Source organism: Apis cerana, linkage group LG11 (assembly GCF_029169275.1).
Source record: "Apis cerana isolate GH-2021 linkage group LG11, AcerK_1.0, whole genome shotgun sequence".
NCBI classification, from domain to species: domain Eukaryota; kingdom Metazoa; phylum Arthropoda; class Insecta; order Hymenoptera; family Apidae; genus Apis; species Apis cerana.
The window spans coordinates 6,368,988-6,381,869 of record NC_083862.1 but is presented as its reverse complement, the minus strand read 5'-3'; the positions used below and the strand labels follow the sequence as shown (position 1 = coordinate 6,381,869).

Genomic DNA, 12,882 nt, shown 5'->3' with positions numbered 1-12,882 from the left:
GTAAAAGTATCTGAAGAAAAATATTCCTTATGATAATGTTCAGAAAATAAATCAAATTTTTATATAAATTTCATTTTTTCCTTCAAAGAATTAAATATATATAAATATTATATATTTACAAAAGAATTTTTCGAAGAAAAATATTCTTTGAAATATTAAAGAATAAACCAAGTCATTATTTAAGTTTCACTCTTTACTCGTACTAATAAAAAATACAAATTTGCATAAACATACACAGCACATAATTATTAACGAAATAAAATCATTGCAACGATTATTCAAACGTCAAATTCAACTTGAATACTTTAAAGAACCAGTTATAGATTCAACCAGCACGACAGGCAACATAAATGGTAGCTCTTTAATTAAACCAAGAATATCTTGGTCCCTAGAAACTATATACGTGGAATCCAATTATATCGAAGAAATTTACCACCGAAAATGTAAATGTCTCAAATTAGTCCAGTTGATTATCTAATTAACCAACTTCGAGTGTATAACTGTATGAACCAACAGATATCTTACCAAAAATACTCGGTTAAGCTGTACACTTTCGCTTAAAAGTTACAAAGTATTTACTATATTTTCTGAAGATTTATAATTAATATTTATATAATAATTTATAGTGATGATTAGAAAAATTTAGTTATATTTTTGCAATAAAAAAAATAAAATCTAGTTCAGATTACTTGAACTGAAAAAAATCATTGAATAAATTTAAAACTATTTTAATATAAAACTATTTTTTATTTTTTTGTTTGATATTAGGATAAAGTTTTTATGGTCATTCTCAAGCTTAACTTCAAATCATTTATATTCAAGTAACTTACAATCATTTTATCAACATAAACTTATTTGACTTGATTTAAAATACGATTTTGAATGATAAATCTGTATAATATAAATTTCAATTAATTAATCATTAAACATTAATCCAGAATAAAAATAAATTAGAACAATGAGAAAATTTCAAGATTTTTAGAAATATTTTTTCTATATTTCATAAAATTTTATAAAATAATAAAGAAAATGCATTAAAATATAAGAGATGAAAATATGATATAAATGATAATTTTATTTATATAATTCATATAAAATCTAAGGAAAGATTTAAAACAATAAATTTATTTTTACATCGAATATTGAATTATATTTGATAAATATTAAAATAAATATCTAAATTTTAAATTAAGTTTCTTAAGTCAAATTAATTAAATCTTAATTTTATTAACTCATTGTTGCGAAGTATTTGAATTAAAGAAAATAACATACATCTAATCAAAATTTAATTCATAATATAAATTTAATTTAAACTTACTATAAATTCATTTCAAATTTTATTAAAATATTCACAAATAGAATATATGAAATAAAAAATATTTTTTACATATATTTAAGAAATTAAAAATTGAACAGCGATTATAGGAAAAATAATAATATAACTCAAAAACTATGATTATAAAAAAAAAGTAATATTTGAGAAAATGAATATTTCAAATCCTTATAAAAATACTTAAAATATCAAATTGTAAATTCATGATTTAAAAAATTCACTTACAAGATTTTCACTTATAATTAAAAAATATACAAATATATACAAACAAAAAATATACAAACAATGATGATTCTTTCTGCACTAATATATTTTGTAAATTTTGAATTATATTATTATTATATAGTAAGTATGCAATATCAAAATCCTATTATTAAGAAAATATCTTATATTTTTGAAAGAGAGTGTACATTCTTCCATTACGAATCGTCCTATTTGTTTTTCCCGCCGCTCTCTCGAAGGTGTCCATCATTGAGAAAACAAGGAACGAAAGAGGCTAAGAAACACACGACACCCTTTAATCTTTTTCATTACGTTATTACAGGATCCCTTTGTAGGTGATTACCTCTCGAAAAAGTTGAGTGGCAGCCGAGACTCGATGCATGCCATGAGGTTTCACTCGCACGCAAGAATCCCACGTATTAGGGAGGTTCCCTCGACTATTTGCCAAGAAAGAGAAGAGAAAAGCAAAGAGAAGCAAGAAAAAGAGAAAAATGGAAGCAGATGGAGTAAAGAGAAATGAAGGGAAACCTTTGCCTGCGGTGACAGCGTTAATTTGAACATCTTGCGTGCCACGGACAGAAGGAAAGTAAAATAGGTCCTGACACATTTCGAACGTGATGCCCAAGGTTGTGAAACGGAAATTTGCAGACACGTACATGCAACCGGAACAGTATCATATACGACGATCATAATATTATTTGTTGCCAGGCTGGGAATAACGTTTCATGGAAATGCATGAATAAGAAGATAGGATGCCTAGTTGGTATCGCAGGTATCTGAAATATCGACAGAAATTTACGAATAAGATGGAGAAGATATCGAAGTGAAGGTTTGTGTGCTTGAGAAACTTGATTGTTGTTTCGGTGTGATTAGAGAGGTTTCATGCTGGCAATTTTACGGCACGTTGTTTTACTACGAGGTAATTAGTGAGATGTTATTACTGGACTGCGGATGTTTGCGCAGTTGTGAATGCAAAATTGCATGGAATGCATTATTTGAGAAAAATATTAGAGATCGGTTGAAAATTTTATGGATTCGCAAAAATCAAATTCAAAATTTTTTGCAATTTCAAAATTAAAATTATCGAAATGTTTAATTGTTTTTTTAATTTTTTAGAATCTAATTTTAAGAATTAAAATTTTAATTTTAATTTCTCGAATTTTTCAAACTTATTTAAGTTCATTATATTTTGAAAAAAATTATTTTTTTATGTTTCATTTTTTTTCCATACGAATCATTGTATGAATAAATTGATAAAATTGGTACTAATATTTATTTTTCTAAATTACTATTTCTAAATTACTATATATTAAATATATATATATATATATATATATATATATATATATATATATTGTGATTACATTTAATAAGTGATAAAAAATTAATAATTTAATCTCTTAATACATATAAATAATTATAAATAATTATATATATAAATAATTAAAGAATGATGAAAAACATGATTTAAATATTATTAAAAGACAAAACTTAATATGTTGTTTAAAAAAACATATAAATAAGTCAATAAAACATGAATATTAATGAATATTTTTTATAATATAACAATAATTAAATCACAAAATATTGTGATTTTTTATAAATTTACAGGATATCTTTGAATAATTAAGTCTTGAGATTAAAAGAAATACAAAAATTGATATATAAAAATTGAAGTTTATTTATTAAATTATAAACAATTGAAATATAAAGAGATGAAAATAGAATAAAATAAGTAAATAAAGTTAAAAAGTTAAAAAGTTAAAAATAAAAAAGTATACCAATTTTATCTTGATCTTCTATCGATCTTGGTAAATTTGATTATCTAATAATATTCTATATGAATATATTAATATTTTATATTAAATACAAATAATACAAAATACATTAGATGCATTTTAGAAACAAAATATCAAATAAATAGAATTTATCATGAATATAAATTTATATATATTTTTATATATATATATTTTATATATATTTATATATATTCATATATATAAATTATATATGAATATAATTTATCATGAAATAAAAAATAATATAGATATATTTATTATATATTATTTATTCATTAAGTGATATATTTATATTGCATCAATTCCATCATTATCTTTTTTAATTCACATTATAAAAATCAATTTTTGATTGTCTAAGTATATTATTTCTAGAAAAACTTTAACTATTTACCTCATATCTTCGATCATCTCATTTACGGATATCTTAGTGTGCGGCTAAAGATAGCCAATGTCGTAAGAGACATATCATACAAGATCTATAAATATGATCAAAACTATCTACGGAATTCAAACGATTTTCCACCAACTCTTATTGTATGGGGCACGTGTACAGAAATATAAAAATATTCTATAACGAAGCAAGGGCAACACATGCATCTGTTCAGTTTCCTTTAGTGGCTAACGACCCCTTGCTAGCTCGAGCCTGGCGGAGTGCAGTTTCCAAGGATGCAAATAGAGGATGCAGTCTCTTCTGCCTTCATGCCGCCTGGCAAAAATACATCAGTGTGCACGTGCACCACTTTCAGATACCGTAAATCGATTCCCACGATCACCGAAACTTAACGAATGCTCTTCTTTCGTCATTTCCCATATGTGTTGACATCCTTACGCGCTTTCACCATATATACATACGTCTTCATTTCAATCCTTTCACCTATGCTTCTCCTATTTCTTTCCTTTTTTTATCAATTTTCTCTCTTTCTCCGCATTTCACTCGTCGAGCCGTGTCTCGTCGACAGGAGTTTGAAAAGTTCTTCGGAAAATATTTAACGATATATTAGGTCGACTTAGGGTATGTAAGTATATACTATAGTGAGCAAGAAGCAGATAAAGAACAGCTGTGGCGGCGGTGTCGTCAGGAAATTAGATAAAAAGATAGGAAGCTTTTTTTATTTCCTTGCGAGACTACCACTTGTCGACATTTCAGTTAGATATGTATAAATATATGTGTATGTTCCAAGAAGTGTCACAAATCTGTGTACGCATAGGAGGGACGATAGGGAGAGGGCTTTTTGTGTATATAGAAGTATATTTAAATTTGAATACAACTGTGAAAGATGCGCTCTATAAGCAACGCGTATGAATGACTATTAAGATCGTTCGCTCCTTTAACTTTCATACAGTGGATTGTGAACTGGATCGTTTATGTCCTATGCGACTTTTAAACCAGATTTATGTCATCATTTTTGAAGGAATAAAAATAGAACGATATAATAATGAGAAATATGTAATAATGTTATAATAATGTTAATTGCATTTTTAAAAATTGCATTTTTATTGCAAAATTTTTAAGAAATATGAAATTATAAAATTATATTTTTTATAACAATTATAAAATGATTGAATTTTTTTATTGAAATTCTTTAAAACAAAAAGTATACATAGTACTAAAAGTTCACATAGAACTTGAACCTCAAATATCCAAATCATAGACAAAGATTAAAAGAGCGTCAAGTGTTAGATCGAAAATTATGTTATTACATATGAAATAGCCTATTATTTTATATATATTAATGTTTAAAATCATTTAGATTTTAGTGGTTTCATATTAAATAAAATTTATTATATTTCAACTTACAAAAATAATAAACAATAATGCAATAAAACAATATATTTAAATTTCTATGTATTATTATATAAGTATATAATATATGTGTTAATATATATATTTACATATATATATTACATATATATATTTTATATCATTTAATTCGATTCATCCGAATATTTCGAAACAATTGATTGATCGTAAAATTGATTGAAAAATATTTTCGTTTGATTTTAAGAGATTTTTTCTTAGATTGAATCATAAAAGATGTTTGGAAATTAATATTTTTTATAAAAATAAAATCAAAACTTTTTAAATATATAATTGGACTCAATTAATAACTTATTATGAATTTATTAATTATATGAATCTAATATCATTTATATCAAAAAATGAATTTTTCAATATTCAGTAAGTTAAAATTTACTAATTAAATTACGTTTTACTTTACGTTTTACTAATTAAATACAAATGTTAATATAATAAATCAATGTTTTTTGATATGTTACTTAGTAGCTTTTTATAAATAACAAATAATTATATCGTTTTGTATTTAGAAAAATATGATTTCATTTAAGAAAAATGAAATTATTTTCTTGATATTCATAAGACTCGATCTAGAAAAAAGCTACTATATTAAAAAATTATTTACTATATCTATTATTTACTATATTTTATTTTTATTATTTACTATATTATTTATTATATCAAAATATTGTTTCAAATCTCTCAATTTTTATCTAAAATATCTTTTAATATCATGAAATTGTCATACAAACCGCACATAAAATACAAACAAGATATTATATCAATGAAATTTATATTTGTGAAATATAAAATATGCATGGATATATTATATAAATATGTTTATAATTCAATATAAGATAAATATATTGCATATAACATAATCCAAATTGGTAATGAATATTTAACATTTTTGTTTTAATTAATATAATGATATAATTATTTATAATGAATAATCCATAATTATCACAATAAATCACAAATAATTTCTCCATATTTGTGAAGTTTAAATATATTATATACATTTATTAATTAATTTAATTATTAAAAATGATTATTCTATATCATAAAATATAATAAATGCATATTTTATATTCATAGACCATATAATGTTTTTAATGATGCAATAAAATTTATTCATATTATTGTTTAATATGTTTACGATTTTGTATAGTACGATTTTTTTTTAGAAACATGCATTTATTTATTTATTTTTTTTTTTAATTATTCGTCACAATTTACATTTTATAAATCAGTATATAATTTTATAAAATTTTGTGAATATTTGTATGAAATTTGGATAAATCAATAATTTTTGATTTTTGATCGTAGATTTATCATAACTTATCATTTACTTTATTAAGTATATATTACATTTATTTTATTAAGTATATATATATTATATAATATTATAGTATAATATTATATATTAATATTATAGTATATATATATATATATATATATATATATATATATATATATATTAAATATATAATATATGTATATTTAACATATATATGTATATACAGTAATACTACTATATGTATAAAATAATAAGAAGTTATAATATAAAAAATAGAAAAATACATGAAAATATATGTGAAAATATTTTGATCATAAAAAAATCTAATAATATAGTGTAATAACGTATCAATTATTATTATTATTATTGTTATTATTATTGTTATCGTTATTGTTGTTGTTGTTATTCAATATTATTGATTGATTATTATTTTTATTCAGTATCATTGGCAATCAAATAATATTTTTATTTGAATATTTTAATATATTTTCCAAACATTAATATTCTTATAATTTTGAATTATTTTCTATTCTTTCAAAATAGAAATGTTCAATGTTTTATTTATTATAAAGTAATTATTGTATATTTGATATGTTTTATATATTTTTAAGTATTTTTTAACTGTTTTTTTAAATAATAATTATTATTTTAAAAATAATATGTGATATATAAAATTATATTACTAAAAAAGAAAAAAATAATTTAAAAACTAATAAATTTTTTCATTCAAAAGTGGTCAAATATAAATAAAGATAATCTATTATAAAAAATTTAACAATTTTTCTTTAAAATATTTATATAATTCTATAAATTTCAATTGTTTTGAATTGTAAATTGTATTTTTAAAATATTGAATATTCATATGAATAAAAAAATCAATTTCAAAAATCAAATATAAAGCCTTTACTTTAACAAGATAAAAATTTATTGCAACAATAAAAAAACAGGAACATATTTTATTTTCCTGTCTGTATTTTTTCAACTCTTTAAATTTGTGTGCAATAGATATATTTTCAAAACTATTATCGATAACATTAATGAAAACATTAAAATTGAACATTTTTTTATCATTTATATATAGCATAAAATATATGACATAAAAATTCTATAAAATTTAAAAAAAAAACATTAAAAAAAATAAATAATGTATAGTATGATTATGTAAAAACAATATATAAACAGAAGATAAAAATAAGGTCATTTATGTTGTATTTTTTTATAAATCGTTTCTTTAATACATAAATGAAATCATATTTGAAATTTATTTCATTGAAGAAAAATAAAAAAAAATTTTAATAAAAAAAAATAATGAAAAGTGATAAAAAAATTATATAAAAATTATAATTTAAAAATTTAGAAAAGATTATTATTAACAAAATATTTCAATAATATTTTATTGCAAATAAATATTTGCTTATAATTTATTTAAAATAAAATTTAAAAAGAATAAGTATAATTAAATATTATACATATATCTAAATTAATTTTGATTTAGACCAATCATCAATAATTTTTCATTTTTACTAAAAATTTTGAAATTTATAATTTAGTTATCTTAAAATATTTTATTAAATTGTAATATTTTAAATTGTATTAGTAAATATTCTTTTGCGCAACTTTTTAAATATAACTTTTATTATCTGAAAAAAAATAGATAATAAACTTATCAATGAACGTAAGAATTAATGTTCTTAAAAAAATTTATTAAAAAAATGTTTTCTTGTATTATCGATAAGATTAAAAACAAATTAATAGAAAAAACGAACTAACAAATCAATGTTATGAAAAAGTCTTGCAAAAAAAAATCATTATTTTATTAATAAAATATCAAATTACCATGTATATAAATATGAAAAAAAATATGTATATATGTATATATATATATATATTGATATTTGATATTTAATTTAAAAAACAAATTAAAAATTATAAAAAAAACAATATTTAATTATTTTTAATTAAATTCAGCTTAAAATTGAATTATTTTTAATATTAAAAATATACTCATTTATTAAATATATTATTTTCAAGTTATAAATTCATCTTTTCAATATTTCTTATACGTTCGGTATTTCTCACTTATTTAATAAACTTATTATATAAAACAGTCCAAAACGCAAAACACAAAAAACAATTATAGAGTCGATAAGATATATATTGTTTAATGCTTTTTTTGGAAATTGTAGTAAATGACTCACCGTGCATATAGGAAGCAAAAGACCAATAACGTAGAGCATCACACTGGTTACAGTCGAGTCGTGGAATGGGTGATATAACGATTCGTCATTGCAAAAGAATCCACGTTTGTATGGTTTACCGAACAGGTAGAACATCAGCACTGTCATGCCCACTGGAATCATAAAACAAATAATTAATTTTTTCATATCATTTTACATATCATTTTTTTCTCTTTTTTCTCAAAAATATAACATTATTACATATACTATTATATATAATATTATAACATATTATGTACATATCTATATATATATTTCTTATATATACAAATATATCATATATATCTATTTATAAAACTTAGAAATTAAATTCAACAGCATAATTTTCCTTTTACATTTCCTTTTGCATTTTGATACAATTCTTAATTTTAATTTTAATTTTTTATTTATTTATTATTCTATATTAAATTTTAAATTTAAAACAAAAATGTATTATATAACATTAAGTGTCATGGAATTGTGTGAATCTGTGCAAAATTATATAAAATTATATATAGTTTTACAATTACAAGAACGCGTTTATTACAAGAAGTATGGTGTAAAGATATGATATACATTCAAAATAATCATATGTAAACGCAGAATTTTTTTTCATAAAGAAAATTTTTCGAATATGTATGACATAATATAAAATATAAAACATAATATAAAAATATGTAAATCTATCTAGAAAATATATATACTATATATAGTAGTCTTGATTAAGTAATATAATAAAATTAAGTATTGCGTTTATATTTAAGTTTGAATTAGATTAGATTAAAGATTTTAAACTCGATTAGATTTCGACAAGTAAAAATTAACGATTAAAATAAATCTATCTAACAAATGATATAATACAAAGATTCAAAATCATATTAGATTTAATTATAATAAAATTACGTTAATAACATTATTATTAATGTTATAAAGTTTTACACTAAGTAAAATTTTAAGTTTTTTGTATATAATGAAAATAATAAAATGATAAATATATCATAAAACATTTAATGATAATTATTATAAATATTTAAATGTTTTTGGATTATGAATTTAACAAATAATTTATTATTTTTATATAAAATTAGATTAAATTCTGAAATTATGAAAATCTATATATTGTTTATTATTTTGTTTAAAAATATTAATCAAAAAAAATTATTTAAAAATATAGCATATATAAATTTAATTTCCAAGTTATTAAAGTAAGATTAATAAATTATTTGAAATGTTTTATTAGACCACAATAAAATTAATTTATTATTATTAAGATTATTTTTAATTTTATTTTATACTACTAAATATATAATTATTATTATATTAAATAAATTTTATATTAAATTAATAAATTAATCAAATTAATGTCTTTCTAAAAAACTTGATAAAGTTATTTATTCAAGTGTATCATCATACATGTATAAGAAGAAAGGGGATTTATGACGCTTATTGTGAATGACGATACATCGTCCTTGACGTAAACGAGACATCATCATATTACGGAATGACAATTCGTGTAATAGTAACTAAATTTGTCGCTTGTATGCTGGTATTGTATAATTCAAAATATATATAATTGTATAGCAATTATCACATTGACACGTATTTCGTTTTCTTTCTAAATAAGAAACAAAATCATGATAAACGGCATAATTAATAAACATTAATATTAATTGAAAATTCTATTGAATTAATCTAAATATGAATCATGAAAAATATCAAATTATTGATGCAATTATATTTTTATTTTTTTAATATATTATTTGAACAATTTTATTATGTTATTTTATTATATTATTTTAACTCAATGAAATTACATCAAAACTTATAATTTATTATCATAAAACAGTTGATACTACAATTTTAAATATTTATGAAATAATAATATAATTACTTATATTTTCCTTAATAATAATGAATGCTAAATTAATTATATTTTTTATTTTTGTTTCAATAACTAATTATTTCATATTCAATCTATTCATTTTATGTTATATATTATTCTATTTTTTTTATTATTTTTTTTCTTTATTACAATTTTTTATTATACAATTAAACAAAATACATAAAATTGCAGTCATATAAGATTGAAATTTTTATTTTTTGATATTTGTTTAATTTGTTTTTCGTGAATATATAAATTTCATAATTCATATAATATCTTAACTTTTATTGGCTATTTTAGGGATTTCATTAGATCTATTTATACAAATCCACTAAAAAAATTTTAATGTTTTATAAATTTCTTTATTATATTATATTTTCATATAATCATAATATTAAAAAATGTATTTGTATTTATTAAAAAAATTTTTAAATGTAAAATACCTAATCAAAATTATCTCAAACATTTTTTTCTCAAATATTATAAATTTTAATAAGTTAATATCTTTAGTTGAATGTATATAGATATATCTTTATTAGATATAACTCAACTCCAATTACACAACTAGTCATACAAATATAGAAGGAAGCTAACTTAAGTTTACTATTTTATTATGCACTACTATTTTCATAATTTACCTGATTACCAAACTTCAATTATATTTCTTTTCATGTAGACATTCTTATGTAGACAGATATCGCACAAGATTGTAGATTACATCGATTTTCTTCTTTTTTCTTCAAAATGATTCTACGAGGATTATCCAAGACTAAGATAATCCGAAAATTGATCACTAATTTCTCATGATCAATCGTGTAGCTTCTAACAACAAATTTCCATAATTTTTGAATCTTGATCAATAAGCTCCCAAGAGTTCATGTGCGCGTTATCTGGTGTGACTAATATAAGATGGCAATGGAGAAAGAAAAAAGAAAAAAATCAGAAATAAACTAGCGTAGAAAATATAACATGCCTAGAGGCTGACACGATTATCCTTTCCGCTGTTTACTCGATGAAAATCGTCGGAAACATTGGCTTCGCTACCTGGAAATCGCTCAACCGAGTCAGCTATTAAGATAATTGTCAGGCTTGCTTTCAAGTAAAACGAGGCAATACCGTAAGCAGGTTGTAACAACAGCAACGACTCGCGCGGCATCACACGTAATCATTATTTATGTAGCAGACTACGTCCAAGCCCAACGTTGTTGCATATATTTTACGAACTGGTTAAAGTTTCATGATCATTCGTCCGTAATTGTTCCTTGAATTTATTACAAACCACAAGGAGAATAATATTTAAAAATATTTAAAAATAATAATACACTATATTTTTGGATATTATTAGTATGCATTCGCATTAACTTTCCAAGAAATTGGAAAGTTTTATCCGTTCATCAAATAATAATAATAATAATCGAATAATAATAATGAGATAAAATATAAATAATTAATTTGGAAGAGTTTTAATATTTTTTATTTTTTAACATTTTATTTTTTTCTGTTTTTCCTTTAATATATATATATATATACTTTTGCTTTAATATATATATATATTCTTCAATAAATTCTACTATTCAAAATTTCAGAAAAAGATATTTTTCTTTATTACATAAGAAAAATATAATAATAACTTCTACAAAATTATAAAGAAATAATTTTGACAAACTAAACTATATATATATATATAAAAGTTATTAAATTAATAAATTATCTGAAATATAATGTATATAGATTGTATATTGAATAGTGAAATCGCATAATATTCATTTCGAAATTTTCTCCAAAATGTAAAAACTTTCTCCCTTTTTGAAATCCTTTAGACCGCGAGAAAAATTATATAATTGAATTGCTTGAATTTACTGTATTCCAATATATAAAATTATAATATTTAATTATAATAAAAATATAATATATATAAATAAATAATAAATATATATGTAATATTTATAATAAAACATCTTTAAAAAAAAATAAACAATAATTTATTAATTCAATTCATAAAATTCGAATTATTTTAATATATCTATGTCTGTATATAAATTTTATTGATTTATTGTATTTATTTATTTATAATAATTATTATATAATATTTATTCATAATTTAAATTGTTAATATTTTAAATTTAATTAATTTATTCATTTATGCAAAAATCGCTAATGGATTTATCACATTATCAAATTTGCAAAAATATATTATAATATTTATATTCGCAAAGCTTGATATAAATTAATTTACATTCATTAATATTTAAACTATTGTAATATTTTAACAGTTTTTTTAACTAAATTAATAGATTAATATAATTATATAAATATGCATATTTTAAATTTTTCT

At 20.2% G+C, this 12,882-nt stretch overlaps 1 protein-coding gene across 4 annotated transcripts in view; it reads right to left on the bottom strand.

Annotated features, from left to right (window-relative positions):
- LOC108002410 (putative phosphatidate phosphatase) overlaps positions 1-12,882 on the bottom strand; it is a 141,714-nt gene that overhangs the window by 105,432 nt on the left and 23,400 nt on the right. For all 4 annotated transcript variants that reach the window (XM_062081562.1, XM_062081559.1, XM_062081561.1 and 1 more), the window contains exon 2: positions 8,648-8,799. In XM_062081562.1, coding sequence (XP_061937546.1) covers positions 8,648-8,799 — 152 coding nt within the window. The remainder of the gene's footprint in view (positions 1-8,647; positions 8,800-12,882) is intronic.